This window comes from Sphaeramia orbicularis, chromosome 20 (genome assembly GCF_902148855.1).
Source record: "Sphaeramia orbicularis chromosome 20, fSphaOr1.1, whole genome shotgun sequence".
Classification (NCBI taxonomy): domain Eukaryota; kingdom Metazoa; phylum Chordata; class Actinopteri; order Kurtiformes; family Apogonidae; genus Sphaeramia; species Sphaeramia orbicularis.
The window spans coordinates 12,348,640-12,368,092 of record NC_043976.1 but is presented as its reverse complement, the minus strand read 5'-3'; the positions used below and the strand labels follow the sequence as shown (position 1 = coordinate 12,368,092).

General features: G+C 39.3%; 1 protein-coding gene across 2 annotated transcripts in view; it reads right to left on the bottom strand.

The window, feature by feature from the left end:
• The window catches only part of smchd1 (structural maintenance of chromosomes flexible hinge domain containing 1), a 204,794-nt gene that overhangs the window by 44,486 nt on the left and 140,855 nt on the right, over positions 1–19,453 (bottom strand). The window contains exons 2-17 of one of the 2 annotated variants that reach the window (XM_030123183.1): positions 15,473–15,548; positions 15,181–15,339; positions 14,957–15,039; positions 14,709–14,845; positions 14,493–14,610; positions 11,895–12,014; positions 11,611–11,777; positions 11,429–11,519; positions 11,126–11,342; positions 8,868–8,985; positions 8,590–8,773; positions 4,207–4,407; positions 4,017–4,130; positions 2,486–2,592; positions 2,276–2,358; positions 2,073–2,180 (exon numbers count right to left, since the gene is read on the bottom strand). In XM_030123183.1, coding sequence (XP_029979043.1) covers positions 2,073–2,180; positions 2,276–2,358; positions 2,486–2,592; positions 4,017–4,130; positions 4,207–4,407; positions 8,590–8,773; positions 8,868–8,985; positions 11,126–11,342; positions 11,429–11,519; positions 11,611–11,777; positions 11,895–12,014; positions 14,493–14,610; positions 14,709–14,845; positions 14,957–15,039; positions 15,181–15,339; positions 15,473–15,548 — 2,083 coding nt within the window. The remainder of the gene's footprint in view (positions 1–2,072; positions 2,181–2,275; positions 2,359–2,485; positions 2,593–4,016; positions 4,131–4,206; positions 4,408–8,589; positions 8,774–8,867; positions 8,986–11,125; positions 11,343–11,428; positions 11,520–11,610; positions 11,778–11,894; positions 12,015–14,492; positions 14,611–14,708; positions 14,846–14,956; positions 15,040–15,180; positions 15,340–15,472; positions 15,549–19,453) is intronic. The other variant, XM_030123184.1, reaches the window with a different exon arrangement.

Sequence of the window (19,453 nt, the reverse complement as noted above, 5' to 3'; positions counted from 1 at the left end):
CACCCAGAATAGACCTCGTTACATTTTGGGAATGGTAGGAAAAAGTTCACATTTTTCTTGAATTTTTAAAATCTTTTTTTTTTCCATTTACTTACAATTGGGCAAAATTTCAAATGTCTGTAGCAGCTAAACTATTGATTGAATTCATACCAAATTGGGTTTACAGATTCCCAGTGTCCCAAAATAGATGCGAACACATTTTGGTAAAAGTAGGTCAAAGTTCACATTTTTTATGAATTTTTAAAATCTTTTTCTTCTCCCATTTTCTTATAATGGGTGGAATTTCACATGTCTATAAAACATTAATTTTGTTTCAATTTACTTCAAACTTGGCACATATATAGTGGTAACTGATATGCTGACATCAGAATATGCATACACATGATGACAACAGCTGGATCGATGCCAAAATAAGCTACAATACATGCAAAGGGCGGGGTTTTTCGTGCCTGGCACCTCTTGTTTTTTATTAATGTGACACAATTAGTCAAACCTGTGAGCCAAACACGCTTTACCTGTTTGTCAACGTCAAGTTATTATTCATGAGCTATAGTTCTAAAATTTAGCACTAGTAGAGTAAGAGCATTTCCTGTGTGCTTCAAGACTTCCAAAGCCAACCTCCTCACCCCAGTCTACACGTGCTACACTACTGCTGTTAATCTGTCACAGTCGCCTCAGGGGTCACACCAATAGGATTCTGAAAGACATCTTGTGACCCCCTCATTTGCAATTTGCGATCCCCCGGGGGGTTGCTACTCCCACTTTGGGAACCCTTGCACTAGACGTTTAGCTCAGTAAATCTCATAATGTCTGCACAGAAGAGTTCAAACCAAGTACAAAGGAAGGTCACACTAAATACTGGATACTTGAGCGTTTTTTCTGAAATACTCCTTTTAAATGATATTTGACGTTTCACTTGTATTTTGATACAGAGGATGAGAAATAAGTTTACTCATTATAATATGGCGTTATATTTCTGCTCCAACAACAAACCTATACTGTTATAAAATCAATCCATCTAATATGCACTGTGACTTTAAGAGGATGAGAGATGTTTGTTTTGATTTCCCTTTTTGGTGTGTTCTTTGAACTTAATTTAGCTGTATTCGGGTTCTTTTCCCTTTGGAATCTCACTTCTTCCCATCCATCTATTTATTTATTCATCTACAGTATGTATTCAGTGTTTCTATTACACTTAGTATTATTGCATTGTCATTATTATTAATTTCTTTTTATTCTTTGTGTTACTGAAAGAAGTGATATTTATAGATATACAGGGTAGGGAAGCAAAATTTACAATGAACATTTAGTTGTTTTTTCTCAGCAGGCACTACGTCAGTTGTTTTGAAACCAAACATATATTGATGTCATAATCATACCTAACACTATTATCCATACCTTTTCAAAAACTTTTGCCCATATGAGTAATCAGAAAAGCAAACGTCAAAGAGTGTGTGATTTGCTGAATGCACTCGTCACACCAAAGGAGATTTCAAAAATAGTTGGAGTGTCCATAAAGACTGTTTAGAATGGAAAGAAGAGAATGACTATGAGCAAAACTATTACAAGAAAGTTTGGAAGATATTATTAAAGAAGAATGGGAGAAGTTGTCATCTGAATATTTGAGGAACACTTGCGCAAGTTTCAGGAAGCGTGTGAAGGCAGTTATTGAGAAAGAAGGAGGACACAGAATAAAAACATTTTCTATTATGTCAATTTTCTTGTGGCAAAAAAATTCTCATGACTTTCAATAAAGTAATTGGTCATACACTGTCTTTCAATCCCTGCCTCAAAATATTGTAAATTTTGCTTCCCCATCCTGTATAACCAGCATTTCTTTTACTTTTATGTAATTTTTATTTATTATATAGCTTATATATATATGACATTCTTTTATTTTGTTTAAACTACTATTAAGTTAAGGTGAGGTCATTCTATAAGCCTTTTGGGTTTCCAACCTCACCTGCACATTTTCGTACCCTTCCCTCTATTAAGAGAGATATTTACATGCATTTGTCTTATTTTATACTGCATGGGCAAATGAATAAAAAAAAAAAGAGAAGTGTTCTTACGGTGTCGCACAACTTTGAGCTCAACAATCAGTTTAATCACAGTTCCCACCAATGGCATCCGGGATAACGACTCTTGATTGCCGTTTAAAATTTCGACTTGCAGTGGTCCTGACAGGCAAAAACACAACATGGATTAAGACATTTTTCATTTTACTGCATATCTGAACTTGCTTGCTGTAATGAACAAATAATAGACTTTTTACCAAATTGCGTTCCGGCTGGACGTGTGGCGTTTTGCGGCCAGGGTTTACCCTCCGGCCAGTCCACTTTCAGCTTCTGTGGAAGTCTGACAGAAGAAAGAAATGATCAGCTGAGCTGAAAAGTCACATACATTCACATGACAAAGAGATGAGATGAAATGAAGTAATATTCTAACGACAAAACTATGAGTCCGAGGACTTTGTCAAACTCACTTGGCCAGGTCGCTCTCGATGTTTGCTTTGATGGCTTTGTGGGTGGCGTTCTTGTCCAGCTTGGATATGGGCATGATTTTTGTCTTGTTGTACAGTGCTTTGGGTTCCTAGAAAACAGTGCTTGTTAGCCTTTAATCGAGTTAATCGAATATGAACATGTCAGTCATTCATAAACAGGGTTCCTACAGGTTTGTACAAGTTAAATTTAAGACTTTTTAAGACCTTTTTAAGATGACTTAGAATAGAATTTAATGCCCATTTTACAGCCACACTGGAAAATTTTCCTAAATGCTAGGAGTCATGAATTTGTATTTATTTACTCCAATGCCTTGATTCCCATTCTTCAGTCATTTGTCACCGGGGGCTGCAAAGTTAGCAATAATTACTTCCTAATTTCAATATAAATTAGATACTAAACTGGAAGAAAACTCCAAGGCGCTCTCTTTAAACATTAAAATGCCTTTATTAACATGGCATGGTCATATCTAGACCTCAAAAACACACGCATTTCGGCTTCAAGTCTTCATCAGGAAGTGTTTTTTAGGTCTAGATATGACCATGCCAAGTTAATAAAGGCATTTTAATTTTTCAAGAGAGTGCCTTGGAATTTTCTTCCAGTTTGGTATCTATTTTATGAATCCCTTTTTCCAAAGAGCATCTCAAACAAACTCTTTTTTGGTCCAACAAGCATTCCTTCCCATGAATTTTTCAATGTAAATTGTAGGGTTGGTGCGGGTGGTACTGAGTAGATTAATGTTACTTTCTTTACAGTTTGGACATTTAACAGACACATTTAAACACAATATTGCCAACACCTTTAAGGCAACACAACTTAAAACCTAACATATCAAATTTAATACACTCTAAAGACTTTTTAAGGTGTTATACACAGATTTGTAAATTCAAGACTTTTACGACCTTTTAAGACCCCGTGGGAACCCTGAATAAAGCTGCAACAATAAACATCTGAATGAAAAAACATTGAATTTGTTGCAAGTTTTGCTGGATGTGACTATTTTCTGTTAATCATATTCTAATATATCGTCACTTTTTTACTCTAAGATCATAATTTGCAGGTCTGCCTTCATTAATGTATATTAGAGCTGAAAAGATTAATCAACACAAATCACAAAAAAGAAAAAAAAAGGAAAAAAAAAAAAAAAAAAGGATTACAATTCCTGAATCGAAGCTTTGTTTCCTTAATTTTGCTGCTGCTAAACACTGGTTCCACTGCTGTGTTTCACACGGACGCTTACTGTGACGCACATGACGGCAGGATTAACACCAACAACATGGAGATGAGGACAAAAAGGCAGAAAATGTCTATATGTTCACTTTTCTTCATTGGAACCATCACTTACGCCTTTACACTTTTACACAAACATTAAAAATATATTTCTTTTTTAAGTTGTACGCTAGTTACATCTGAAGTTGTTAGTAAGTTGGATCCAAATTTGCTGAGGACTGCAGGGCACATATTGTTTGTAGATCATTATTTAAATATGCAAACATACAAACAAAACAATCTTACCAGACACACTTCAACCAGTCCTCCGGTGGCAAACACGTCTCCATCATAATTTCCATGCAGTAAAAATCTAACCACGGTACCATAAATAATGGGCTGGGTTTTCTGAGATTTCACCTGAATCAAAGTGGAGAGCGTTAGAGTATGAACAAAGGAATAATGGATTGACCAGAGTAAATACAGTAACACCCACAAATTGGCCGATGCGGTATTCTCTACTGTCCCATTCAATAGAGCTGAAGATCGCCCATGGGTGCTGCATTTTCTTTGTGGGTACGTCTGTTCTCGTGATGGTTTCTTTGTAGTTCAGAAACTTCACTTGCTTGTCCCACTTTTCGTGGCAGTTTTGTAACCACTGTGTAAAGTCCCTCTGAATGTTCCCTCTTTGACCTCTCTGTGGAAAGAAAATAAAAACTGTTACTTCACTAAATTAAACAAGTACACCAGTAGTTTGCAACCTTTTTTGGCTCGTGACCCCATTTTAACTTCACAAATTTGTGGCAACCCCAGACATTCAAAACAGAGACTTTTCTTTTTTTGCTAAAATTTATTTGTTTTTGATTATGTAATAGTTTACTATACTATGTTGCAAATAAATGTTAATTTTAGATGACATTTAGTCTATATAATGTATATTATTATGGATGGAGGCAGTAAAGCCAGGTGTAGATTACTGCACAAAGTGAGAATTTGATTTTCCTTGGTCAAGATATGTACAGTCAGTCCAGCTTGGATTTACAAGGTTGACAATTAATACTGAACAAACAAGAACTCAAACTATAAATTATGAAAGAGCTGCAGCATCTGAAACTGACCACAATGAACATTTGAAGGATAAACAGAACCACAGTGCTTCAGTTTCAGCTTCACAGTTTGTCATGTCTTTCATGTATGTGATTGTCTCTATCAACTCACCATATACTTTTTATTAATAAGTTTTTCAAATCAAATCAAAGTTTATTTAGATAGCACTTTACAACAACATAAAGAAGCCCAAAGTGCTTTACATCTAAAAACATGATTAAATTATAAAATAAAAACAGGCTTTTATTTATTTTTATCAGTTACTAGAAATTTCAGGCAACCCCATTTGAATTCCAGGCGACCCCATGTGGGGTCCCGACCCCAAGGTTGAAAAACACTGAAGTAGACTGAGAGGCACAGCAGCCCAGTCTGGGTAGTTTTATACAACCTATCAACATGAGGAGTTTGCTGCTATGGTGTGTGTTTAGATCAACATACCAAAAGAAAATGGAACAAAATGGGCTGAAAGCTGCAAGAAGCAAAAACAGGCGAGACCCCTCCACTGGAGACCACTCCACTCCAGTGAAATATCAATATTCAACTGGAAACACATCCTTTAGCTCAAACTGATATAATGAGCAGGTTCTCTTTACTTAAACAACCTTCAGTCTGATAGACAACATAAAGATTGGACAATGTCAGGATTAACTGGGCTCAGATGGTGAAGAAGTGGTTCAGTAATCATGAGACACTTTCATTTGTACACATGGACTGGCTTCCACAGAGTCCAGACCTGAACCACACTGAGGATCTATGGGATGTGATGGAGAAGACGTCATGCAGTGATTTGACTCTTGGTCAAAAAAATAATGCAAATCTGGATGCAAATAGTGACGTTTTTTGTGACTTTGCATAAGCTTTGTGTGGCATAACCAGTGTTCCAGTGAATGCTTCCTGTAATCAAAGCTAAGAACAGCCCCATGAAACACTGTGTGAGACCTTCTTGGACCAGGCTGTGTTTGTCTTGCTGCAAAGTTCTGCTTCCTTTTCATGACATATGCCACTTTTCCACTGACAGTGTCAGCTTTTTTGGTGTTTCCACTGCCTGAGAGCAGGGACCACCAGGTACTGTTAGACAATACCACCTTCACTGAGGTTCCAACTGAGTCAAAGCTAAACTAAACTTGATGTAAAAAGATATAAATTACAGTTTGGCTGATCCAGTCATTACTGTGTCAATATGCAACATGAGGTTACAAGACAAACATGAAGGAAATGACACTACTAGTAGATTCAAGGCAGATCAAGGAGGCTTTTTCTTGTTGAAACAACCACATATCCAAGTCTATACAACTGTATTAACACCTGAAATGTTAATATAACATTTTATTATGGAAATTACAACTAAGTTTTAAGTTTCATCCTCCTTGTGGTTGGTCGCTATCTTAAAAATGCTATCTGTGGCCACTTGTTGACAGTTCTCACTCTCAGTAATCACTCTTAGACATTTGATCTGGTACAATCTTCAAATTACTCCAAGAATAACTCTGGCATGCAAGAAATGAGAGCAAAGGTCAAATAGGATAGTATCCTGGAATTTCCCCTTGTGGGACTAAAAGGTTTATCTCATCTTATCTCATCTTATGTTATCTTATCTTATCTTATCCAGGACACCACAATGCTTACGAAATGTTTTGCGTATTATTATAAACAGGAGATGCTCAGATTCAGTAAAAAAAAAAAAAAAACACACCATAAACGCACCACACTGGACATTTTATTAAAGGTGTGGGAGACTTTCGTGAGCAATTTTTCATTCCAAAGATGCCTGAGTTACCTCCAGGTTCTGAAAGTAAACACATGGTATTTGTTTATGGTGGACGGCACTTCGAAATTGTTCACCGTAAAGGCGGCCATACACTGTGCGATTATTTCGATCGTTGCACGCAGCTCCATCTCAAACTGTGCGAATCAGTCGTACAGTTATGCTCACAATTCATGTTCTCACACTGCACGGACCGACGCTCGTATGCGACCTGACTGCTCACACTGTAGGACCATACACCAGAGGACGCACGACACGTTCGAGTGTTGTATCCGGAAATACAACATTAAAATACCAAGGAATCCGTAAAAGTGCATAGACGATTGTGTATTGGCGTGAGCCACGAAATGGTAGTGTTAAACAAAAACCAACGAGCTGCTTTGGTAATATGTGCCATTATCTGTGAGGAATCAAAAAAGAAGAAAAGACAACGATGTGTTTGGTGCAGGAATTGGTTGGCCAGACGTGGACAGTATAGGCTGTCAATCCTACAGCAAAGGGAACTAGAGGTAAGCCGCAACAGCTAAACTGCACTAGGCCAATAGCCAGCTTGTACGCTACTGTACACGTCTGTGTTCGCGCAAGCACAGTGTGAAAATTTGAGGCACACCGGTTTGTGGCACTGCTTTAACAATGCGATACACTCACGAGGAGCAAGCAGGATTTCAAACAGCTCCGTTTTCCTTGCGGACACACGATTGTTGGTCGTGAGGTGGTCATGAGGTGCTAATCGCTTCTCTTTACCCCATGTACACTGCACGAAACACGACACACAATTAGAGGCACATCGGGCCCGATCCCAGAAAGAGTCGCACGAGTGAGAAATCGTCTCTAAACTCGCACAGTGTAAGGCCGCCTTAATGCAAGAGATTAAGGTGAGTAATCACAGATTTGTGATACTTAGGCTATGACTGAGGTTTGACAGATCTGATGAAAAATTGCTCATGAAAGTCTCCCGCACCTTTAAATGAATTATGGGCAGGGGCAGAACGTATGAGGAGCCTTTGTTGGCTGTAAGTGATGTAACTGTGTTGGTTCTGGGTGATCGAGTGTGAGAAAACCAGCAGCAGTCAGTGAGTGAAATCTGAGTGGAAAGCACATGTTCGCGCTTGTTGTTTGTGCAGCCATAAGCTTTGCACTCCATCACTGTTCTAATAATGGATTAGATTTCTATAGCACTGTTTTGGACACTCAAAGCACTTTACATTATTGACCCATTATTCATTCACTCTCACACTCCCCCTCAGGTGGTGGTAAACTACACCTGTATCCACAGCTGCCCTGGGGCACGCTGACCTCTGAAAAACACCTTGTGATGGACTGAAACAGGACAATACTCAAGCTAACTCAACCCTCTTATCATGATGGGATAATATTGTGACTCACTGACCCACTTCATTACCGTTGTACTTTAAGTTCTGATACTGTCCTGTCTGTGCTTGTTGACGTCTGTTGCTTCTCATGTCTTTGCATTTTCGTTTTATTGTCTGTTTGTTAAAAAAATGTAAAATGTGTAAAAAATAATCATCACCATGGTTGTTATTGTTTGTATTGTTGATATTTTCTTGTGAGGGTCTTCGCCACCTTCTTCTTCCTTGCCCCCCCCCCCCACCCCCAGTCCACCCCCCCCCCCCCCCTTCCATGTCAGGTCCAGCATCAAAATGTGGTTCAACAAAACTCATAGTAAAGACAGCAGAATATCAATGGGAACATCATATACTCTATGAAGTTTCCCTTGGCAAAGCAAATGTGTTCAGCACCAAAAGGCAGCCAGACTACCATTCTGCTGTTATGATGCTGGACAAGACAAGTTGAAAGAAAGAAAGAAAGAAAGAAAGACAGAAAGAAAGAAAGAAAGACAGAAAGAAAGAAAGAAAGAAAGAAAGACAGAAAGAAAGAAAGACAGAAAGAAAGAAAGAAAGAAAGAAAGTATTTAAAAAAAAAAAAAAAAAACACCTTGTGAACTTTAAACATTAGTCATAGACTCGTTAAAACATATTTGCGTACCTGTCCATTAACACTGCAGGAGAAGATTGTTTCCTTGTTCCTCAACTTCAGCTCCAGTTCCATGAATGTGAGCTTGTTTGTGGTGACCTGAAACCTGTCATCAGTGAAAAGGACCCCTGAAATCCTATTGTAGCACTCCACAGGCACCTTCGCCCCTTTACTGGGTCGGGCACACCAGTCCAACCTGGACCAAATACAGAGGAAAAAACATCACAGGATCAATCACAGAATAAGGCTATCCTTTATATTTGGTTATTGTTTAATAAAACAGTGCGTACTCTGCCACTGTGGTGTATGGGATGAGCCGTCCGTTCCAGAAACATTCAAATATGGGCTTCTTTTTAATCGGCTGTAAGAGTCCAGTCTCTTCATCAACATCATCATCTTCAATAGGAGCTGATAAACAAACAACAGAAATGAGGTTCACAGCTGTGAGAAAAATCGTACAAAAAATCTCTCATTTGTTTTTGTATGTTTCACAATTTGTAATAATGGAAAACAACAATGTGCAATAGCCATAATCAACAATTTACACTGATCACAATCAGCAATGTGCAATAATGAAAAATCTAAAATGTGCAATAACTACTCTATTTATCTCTCACTGTCCTCTGCACGTTAACTAAGTATGATTTTTTTTTTTTTTATTTAACCAGGAAAAAGATCCCACTGAGATTAAGAACCTCTTTTCCAAGGGAGTCCTGGCCAAGAGACAGCATGAAACACAACACATAGTTACAATATACAGTTTCCTCATACAGTTACAACAAACAATAATTCACAGGACAATTCAACCTATGAAAAACACGTGCACGTCATTGAGTTGTTCTCCAGCTATTTGAGTTTGGATTTAAAAGCATTCAGGGAGATCAATTCAGACAGTTTCCAGTCTTTTAGCAACATATTCCATGTGGACAGAGCAGAGTAGACAAATGCCCTTTTACCCAGCTCTGTACGGGCGAACGGCACAAAGAGGAACAAATGCTCATTCGATCGCAGACAATAAGAATCAACACTTCTTCTTGTTATTAAACTACAGCTATAGGAGGGCAGTAGTCAAAGTATGGCCTTGTAAATGAAGGTGTACCAGTGTCCCAGCCTCCTAGTGGACAGGGCAGGCCAGCCCACTCTGGAATACAACTCACAATGATGTGTCATGGTTTTAGAATTAGAAATAAACGTCAGAGAAGCATGACAGATGAATGTGTGAATATGTGACTTGACTGAATGGGAGAGGGGCGAGGGGTGTGTGTAGGGCTGCACGATTTTGGCAAAAAAAAAAAAATCCCGATTTTTTCCTCTAAAAACACGATTTTCGATTTCGATTTTCGGGTAAAACTACAAAAGACAACAGAAGTCTGCATGTCGTTTTCGTGAGCAGCTCACAATGCAAGGCACTGCTCTGCCCTTAAATCTGTGATGGTATCACGTGATGAACCCACAGAAGTTTATTTTTTCTTAATTAAATCTTTATTGAATGAAGTAGAGTATACAAACAATGTCTACAACAAGAAAATAACATAAGTTTGCCAGGGGGACGACACTATAATACAATGTCCAAATCAGAGCAAATACTTAGGTTTTTTTTATACCTTATTTATACCTGCCTTTTTGTTTCCAGATTTATCTAACAGCTTTAAATAAAGTTCAACATCTTTCACAAAATAAACAAATATTTGGTTTTGTGTTACAGAACTTACCTTTGTGAATGAAAAATTTAGCAAGTAAGAGAACTAAATTAATTTTTTTTTTTTTTTTTCTTTTTGGGGTATCTGGGCCCACCAAAGTGATACCAGTGTAAGTCAGTGACAGGTATCAGTCGTGTGTTCGTGGACCACGGAATATAAGTGATCCCCATGCGGTTCTATTTAAACTGGGGGATCCGTGCGTGGAACAGACCGACCCAGGACACGCTGGAGGGATTCTATCCCTGGAGCTGGTGGATGTGTGTAGGCACAGGGCTGTCTGGGCTCCTCTGCTGAGGCTGATGACCCCCACGATCCGGACCCGGTTCGGAAGAAGACAGTACGATACGGATCCGGGACAACGTAAGATGAGTGATCCGCATACAGTTATATTTCAGTTGCGGGATCCGTGAGTGAAGCCACGGCTTACATTGCTATAAGTACTGCGGGCTCATGAACACATTTAAAGTCCGGTCATTACACGGACTTCTGTGACAGACCGCTGTCACTGATAGGAGGAGGAGCCTACAGTAGCCCGCAAGCGCGCAGCCCGGAGGCACTAGAGAGATGAAATCAATTTTACGATTTCCCTTTTTTAAAAATCATCCTAATTAAAAAATCCAATTTCGATTTAAAATCGATTAATCGTGCAGCCCTAGGTGGGTGGTGTCTTTTTTTTTTTTTTTTACTATTTTTTACTATTTAATACTATATAAATATTTTGCATTGCATATTTCCCTTTTTTTTTTTTTTTTTTTTTTAAAACATAGGAAGTACTGTTTCTACAAGCACATCAATGTTGTGTATGCTCTGTGTATACAATGACCAAAAAAAAAAAAAATCTTGAATACCGTAAGGAGCATCAGGGTCCTCAGGGTACGTCTCCCTGTCATAGAGGTATGGATGATACCGGAGGACTCCCTCCACGATGCCTCCGTCTGGTTGGGTCAAAGCTTTGAATTCAAATGTATCTGCAGCGGCGTTTATGTACAGCGTCTGCATATCGTTATCAACTTCTCTGAGATTGAGCACACGAGGACATTTGGTAATCTTTTCCTGCAAAGTGATCTGATCAAAAGAGTTTACAATTTAATATCAATGAAACAAAATGAAGAATCATTCTTATCTAAGCCGCTTACAACCTGAACCCTCACCTCGATGTCGATTTTAGGATCGTGTGATTTGGTAGAGCTACTTCTCAGGTCATTTCCATTGACTCCATGAATGTAATAGTGATATGTGTGACTGAAACAACAAAAGATTATTCATAGTAAAACATTTTAAAAACAGATAACTTCAGACTTGTTTGAAGTTTTGTTCCTGCTTTTAAACTCACGCCAGCTGTCTGGTCCACACTTGAAAGTCTTGTTTCAGAAGGGTGATGTGTTCTGGTTTGACTTCAGTGATGACCACTGCTGTGAAGCTTTCTTTCCCTGTTTCCTCAGCAATGAGGCTACGGAGAAAGTGTTCCTCCTCTTTAGGAACGCGTGAAAAATCCCCAGGCTGCACCAGGACAAAAAAACAAACAAACAAACAAAACAACTCACAGCGTATTAAGACCAAACACAAAACACCACCTTGTTACAAAGTGATTCTTAATAGATTAAAGATCCATTCTACCTTTCTGTTGATGATAGTCCCACTGTAAACATCCTCCTTGTTCTTCACTTTCCTCTCAAAGTCCTCTTTTGACAGAACCAGCTCATGAACATCTGGGGAAGTGACTGATTTGCTGATCATCTGGTGTATCAAGGAAAAATAACAATGTTTTTTCTTTTGTCTAATGATTGTCCAACAATGCAAGGATGTGGAAAAAACAGCTGCTAATACTGATTTTAATATTGACCATAATGCGTCTGTTAGTTTATAAGACACCTGTGATGGCTCTTCAGTTTTTATTCTCTTTCTAACGACAGGCCTAGATATGAATGTGTACTCTCAGTCAGTTCCTCAATTCTGCATGTTTCGTAAGCTACTTTATCTCTAACAATACCACAAGGTACAGCATAACCCAACTCCCTAAAACTTCCCAGGACAACTCCATGGTCTTACATTCTGTCTGTTTTTATCTGATTTTCTTTCTTCTGCTTAGCGACAGCCTCATACATCATATTAACCAATCACATCTAAGCTTAGCGCAGGCTACTATAAGTTAGGCTGACTTCCTGGATAGGTCAGAACTGACTTCTGAGAGAGGGTGAAGCTTTGTCTGCCAGTTTGTCACTTGTGCACAATAAAGGAAGGCCTGATTGATAACCAATCCATTCTCCATAAATTTCTTTGTCGTTTTCGCCTCCACAACACACCTTTGATGAACCAGATATGATACTACAAGAAAAGACAGGACAGGACAAGATAGGACAGGATGAGATGAGACAAGACAAGACAAGACATACAGGATAGGATAGGATAAAGCAGGACAGGACAGGATAGTGAAATATATTTTACTTTAGATATTGAAGTTTTAGGATGAATTGTTTTAATATTAAGTAGTTACTGTTTTAACATAGGATTCTTTTGTTTAATCTGTTTTACTTCAATAATGTTAATAGTGAGTTCTTTGTGACCAGGATTTATGTAGTACTCTGTTGTAGTTTAAGTATGTCATCACTAGGTTAAGCTTGTTAAGATAGGAAGCATCTGTCTGCGCAAGAGTTAAGTAGGTTCTGTTCTTCTAGATACACGTCTGAACACACATATTCACACACATAGTGTTGTCAGATATAGGTGATAAGGGTAAACTTATTGTTGAATTAAGTTTACAGAGAGTTAAGAACCCCACATCTGTTTGATCTTTTTAGATAACGCTAAGCTAAAGACCAACCCATTTGTATGGGTGAGCCTGCCCATAGGGTCAATAAATGTACATTTCATGTAATGTTCGAGGCTCATTGTCTTTGAGTCCTCAGCGCTGAACCTTATTTGTGATCCAATAAATTTTGTCAACTTTGAGACCAATCTGAATCCAGACTCATCCTTAGAGCTTCCAATAAAAGAACATGTTTACAATCGGATAAAGCAGGACAGGACAGGACAGGGCAAGACAAGACAGGACAAACCACGCCAGACCAGGACAGGACAAGACGAGACGAGACTGGATGGACGGGATGGGACAGGACAAGACATATAGGATAGGATAGGATAGGATAGGATAGGATAAAGCGCGACAGGACAGGACTGGGCAAGACAAGACAGGCCAGACCAGGACAGGACAAGACAAGATGAGACCTGACAAGACATATAGAACAGGACAGGGCGTAATGGGACAGAACAGGACAGGACAGGACTACACAGGTCAAAGCAAGATAAGTTGAGATGAGACAAGATGGGGCAGGACGAGGCAGGGCTATGAAGTAGGGATGCACCGATACCACTTTTTTCCAGACCGAGTACGAGTATGAGTACTTACATTTGAGTACTTGCCGATACCGAGTACCGATACGAGTACTTAATAATCCCATTCCAGTTCTTAGTTCGTTTTGTAAATGTGCTTTATTGTCGTTGTCATTAGTCTGACTGGAAAAAAGTGCTGCTACTGATATTTAATGTGTTGGAATGAGCATTTGTCAATTAATCCACCAGGGGGCGCCGCTCTGAATTAACCATACTGGACAAATACCACGAAGAAGACTAAAGTTTTTTGAGAAGAAGAAGAAGAAAGTCAGTAATAAACATGGAGACGACAGAGGGAACACTAATGTGATACTAATATTGCAGCGTTTTCACTGGTAAGGTTTAAAAGCTTAGCTTCAGCAGGTAGAGAAAAGAGAAATGAGTGATAAGTTTCGTTTTCACTTCCGCTGGCGGCGGTCCACACCGCTCCGTACTCCTGGTGGTATTCTCCGTCTGGGTACGCATCCGCCAGCACCTGGAAAATGGATGGAATGTACGCAGAGGACGGACAGAACGCTCCGTCCATATCTGTCTGTGTCTGTAACGTTACTTGCAGTCAGTGTTACTTTTATCACCATCATTTATTTTGACAAATTTCCACACTCTTCACACTCCACACACATTATTCCATTGCTGTGTACCTGCTACACTGAACTGAGAATGTCACACGGCCGTAAGTGGTATCGGTGCATTTGTATTGAACATCTTTTACGAGTACTAATACGAGTACACACACTGAGTATCGAAGTCGATGCCCGATACTCATATTGGTATCGCTGCATCCCTACTATGAAGTGGAGTAAATGTGGGTGTTTTTTCACCTACCCTGGCCGACTCTCCAATGTAGAAAACAGCTTGTTTTCCTCCAACTCCAAAGTAGGATATGTCACTGTTTAGACTGCGTGGGACGGGATCAGGACGGACATACCTTTCCTCATTACTACTGTGAAAAAAGAACAAGCACTTTGGATTCAACAGCATCATACCATGGGCTCACTTACAATATAGCTAACTATGAATTTTAGAGTAAATCACACCAACCTTTCACCGTTGCTGCTCCCCTCAGCGTTAAATTTAGATAGTCTGTAAACCGCCCACTTATTGAGCTTCTTAGAGGTCATCCCACATCCATTATCTAACACTATGATTGCAGGTTTCCCCTGGCTTTCATCAAACAGCTGGAAAACAAGGGGAAAATGCTGATAAGAAAACCATTCACAATGGGTTTGAACCCATTATTGTGGACACATCATAAAGGACAATATAAAAGATACAAATGCTGTTCCTACCATCCGTATCTCTATAATCCTCTTCCCTGTGTTCTTTGCAGTGGCTGATAGAGCATTATCAATCAGCTCAGCAAGAGTGTAAGCTGGAAAAAATGTATAAAACATTAGGAGGTTAATGTTATTAAGCAAATAATGATAGATGATCCACAAAGCCATCTTCCTGTCTACACCTATGAAACACTTTAGCTATTTATTGAGTATGTTTGAAGCATATAAGCACTCACATAGGGCAGTCTGTCCTTCACTAGCATAGTACTCATACATGCCACCACAGATCAGAGTGTCATAATGAGGGACAAACTGAATTTGTTCCTCTGTCACCACTGGTAGGGCTTGGTTTCCCTGTTGTAACATGTAGAGAGTGCTGCCATCCTCAAGCTCCACTTTAAAGAAAAAAGGAGAAACATTTACAGCATCACCTCATGAATAATATATGCAGGTTTCAGCAGACAGCATTTGCACTGACCAACTGTAAGAATTTCCACATCTAGAATTTTTGTTGACTGATTCACTCACTAAATTTGTCCGAATCCAGGATGGTCCTGTCAGTTGTGGCCAAAACAAAGGATTTATTTGAACAATCAGGAAACGTCTGTGTGAAAAAAGACAGAGAAATGTAAAATTGGTGCCAAAATCTGTATGTATCAATTCTTTAATGATATGGTTGTGGTAAAATATTACTCCTTTCAGAAAAACAGACATGCTACCACAGGATGAGGAACATTTCAGAGACAAAATCGCAGAGATGTAGGGATGTTTTGGTCAAATAAATCACATTACTGACGTGTTATGAAGTTCAAGTAAGAGAACAGCCAGGAAGTGAAGTGTAATGTGATGTGAAGAGTCAGTTACCACTTGAAGACATACATCTCTAATTATTAAATTAAGTTAATTAAAACAACTTCATGCAAATCACTTTTCGTTAGAACTGATTCGTGCAGATGTTTGTTACCTCTTTATGTACAGTTGAACCCAAGTTACCCTAAGCCTTAGGGTAATTTGGGAAGTCACTCAGGCACACTGACGCATCGTAAACAGGCACCATAGAGCCTAAGGTGCCTGTTTACGATGTGTCGGTGATGTGGTGGCTCATTAGTCTTCACATCATGTGATTCCAAATAACAAAAGAAACCATAACCTCCTTCAACACGACATTCCAGTTCTTCCAAGTAGTAAAGTTTAATCAAAGATTCAAGGTAAACTTTATTATCCCTGAGGGGCAATTTGTTCTACAGCCAGTAGTATCACATGGACAACAAACAACAATAAATACAATAAATGGTCCATTGAAGACAATAGCACCAACATCACAAAGAGTTATTCAGCAGAACAATGGCTGCCGGAACCAAAGAATTCCTCATTCTATTGGTCCTACATTTAGGAATACGTTATCTGCGACCTGATGGAAGCAACCTGAACTCATCATACATGGGATGACTGGGATCATCAAGGACTGACTGAGCCTTCTTCAGAGTCTGCCTCTGGCACAACACAGTCAGGTCATTGAGTGTGGTGCCAGAAATTCTGCTGCACACTTTAGTGATACCCTGCAACTAACGATTACCGGTATAATGATAAACCGCAGTAAAATTTCCAACGGTTAGTATTACCGTTTAAATTCTAATTATTATGATAACCATGTTCGATTACTGCACTTTGAAAATCACGGTGATGCTCTTCGTTTCCTGGTCAAGCAGCGGCACTCCAGGCGTGTGTATGCAGTTTGTAATGTTTGGCCTCTGAAAACATGGTGGAGTGGAGGGCACCTGCATGGACAGAGCTCCAGAGTTTGGGGATAATGGGCCCCCGCACAGGCCCGGGTCCGTCTGAGCGAGCGTGTGAGTGCGCGGACCTGGTCTGTCCCAGTGAGCAAGTGCACGGACCCGGTTTGTTCGAGCACGCGCACGGACCGGGTCCATGCTATTGTAAAACCGTCCCCGGCCCCCGCTGCTTCAGATCCTCATCCAGCTGAGAGACCTGTCCGACTCCTTTTTTTCCCACTCAAAAAACACTCAGGAATCGATGGGAGACTTGATAAGGAATTGGATTGGTAAACAGAATCCACAATAAGATTAATATTGATAAAATCCTATTAATTTCCACCCCTGGTGCAGATATCTCTTATGGCCATAAGGTGCTATCTTTAAAGCACATTTGTATGTTTGATGTTGACATGTTAATATTTTAATGTTTCTGCCACAGAAAGTACATAGTGTGTGTTATTTATTTGTTTTTGTTTTTTCAAAATACGACTTGGTTACATTATTTCAGTGTGTGTATAAGTAGTTTTTGAACATTTTGAACACATTACAACAATACCGCGATAATAATGATAACCGTGATAATTTTGGTCACAATAACCGTGATATGAAATTTTCATATCGTTACATCCCTACCTGCAACCTATTCCTGTTTTTAAGGGTAAGCAGCCCGTACCAGCTGATAAAAGAAAAGGTCAGCACAGACTCAATAACACAAGAATAAAACATTTTCATAAAAGTGTTATCCACTTTGAAACCGCAAAGCTTACAGTAAAAATACATCCTCTGATGAGCTTTTTTTACACACAGCATCCACCTGAGACTGTAATGTGAGCCTGTGGTCCAGCACCATTCCAAGATATTTATACTGCTGAACCACCTCAACAGCCTGGTCATTAATGAAGATGTTCTGTTCAGTTTCCCTCTCTGTATGTAAGGAGTGGCACACAACAGGTCACACACAATGACAGCCACTTAGGACAGTGCAAAGGTTGTAAAGGTCAATCCACTGTGGATGTTTTAAAGATCATGTATGCATGTCAGAAATTTACTAAAATAATTAATACCAAAACAAATCTGTATTACTCAACATCAAACTCAAAGCAGTCAATCAATATTTAATATGTAGTGATGAACATTAGACTATCTGCAAAATATTAAGTGCAAGGAATTTTTATTTTGGAGCACTGCAATATCTTCCCTGAAAATTAGCATTTCCAAAAGATCAACCTTATATTAGGCTAACTTCTGGGCTCCACTAGCCCCATTTTCAGACGACACCGACAGCTGGGAAAATGTCCTACTGGCTACTCCTTTTGTCTTGCTATGTTCATTTCTGTGCAACAAATGAAAGTATTATTAAGTCAAACTGGACTGAGCGCATTAACAGTCTGCCAAATGAAAGAAAAGAAAAAAACTACAACAAAAAAAAAACAGTCTGACAACACTGATCTACAACTTGTATAGAAATTCTCTTCCTCAGAGATTCAATGTGTTAAATCTTACATATCTTACAAGATTTTTCTTGGAAACTACAGCCATCCAGCATTTTGGACTTAATTTTTCTTAATTAGTGACTCAAACTTTGTAATGTTTCACTACTTTTATTCTGGAGGTAATTTACTCGCAGACCAGTGCAACATACAGCCCAATTTAATGTGAAGTGACCAGTAAAATAATGAAAACTCCAAATTTTTCTCTTTGTCTTAATACAAAAAGTAAGATTACACTTGGAAAATGTTTACATTTACAAACACCTTCAACATTAAAATGTGAATAAACTGAACACCCATGAACATTCTGAAATTTCTTGAGAAAAAAATCTGAATTTTACATGTGTAGGGATGGCTTATACGTACACTGACAGCCTGCATGAGGCAGAGAGGTCACACTATGTGGTCTTGAGGAATGCCCCTACAGATAACCAATGGGATGCTGGATCAACAACCCTACGGAGTGGCTTCCTGTACGGTGGCCAGTCGTGTATTCATACTCAGTGGAATCTCCAGGTAAGCTCTGGTCCAACATTGTAAACACAGGAAGGGCGCAGGTAGGACATGAAGCCTTGAGAGGGTGTTTTCATGTTTGGTTTTTCATGTTTACAAATCAGCTGTATGAAATCCTGTTCAAGCAGTCTTGATTTGATTTTCCTCCTAATTCTCAGCTGGAGTATTGTTATATTATCCCATACAGAAATCTGACCGAGGAAAAAAAAGAAGCATTGTAGGGTTTGTGTCATGCTGAGAAGACAGTCCTTCAAACCACCTCTACCCTCCATCATCATGGCTAATGTACGGCCACTCCGGCATAAAGTGGACACAGTTCATGCAAAATGTCTGGTGGGGAGAACCAAAGGGAAGACTGCATCATTGCCCTGACTGAGACCTGGCTGGATGGAACAGTTCCTGATGCTGAGGTGAGCCTGGATAACTTCACCATTCTGCAGGCAGACCGAATGAAGGACTCTGGAGAGTAAAGGGGCAGAGGGGTATGTGTATATGTCAACAACCAGTAGTGTACCAACATCAAGATCCACAGCAAGATCTGCACTCCGAATGCAGAGATGCTTACAGTATCCCTTCATTAGTTCCATCTCCCCCCACTCACATCCTTTGCTGTGTATATCCCACCCAGTGCAAATGTCAACACCGCTGCAGAGCTAGTGGTTAACACAGCTAGTGACATACAGGGGAAGTACCCCACAGCTCCGGTGTTTATCACCAGTGATTTTGACAAC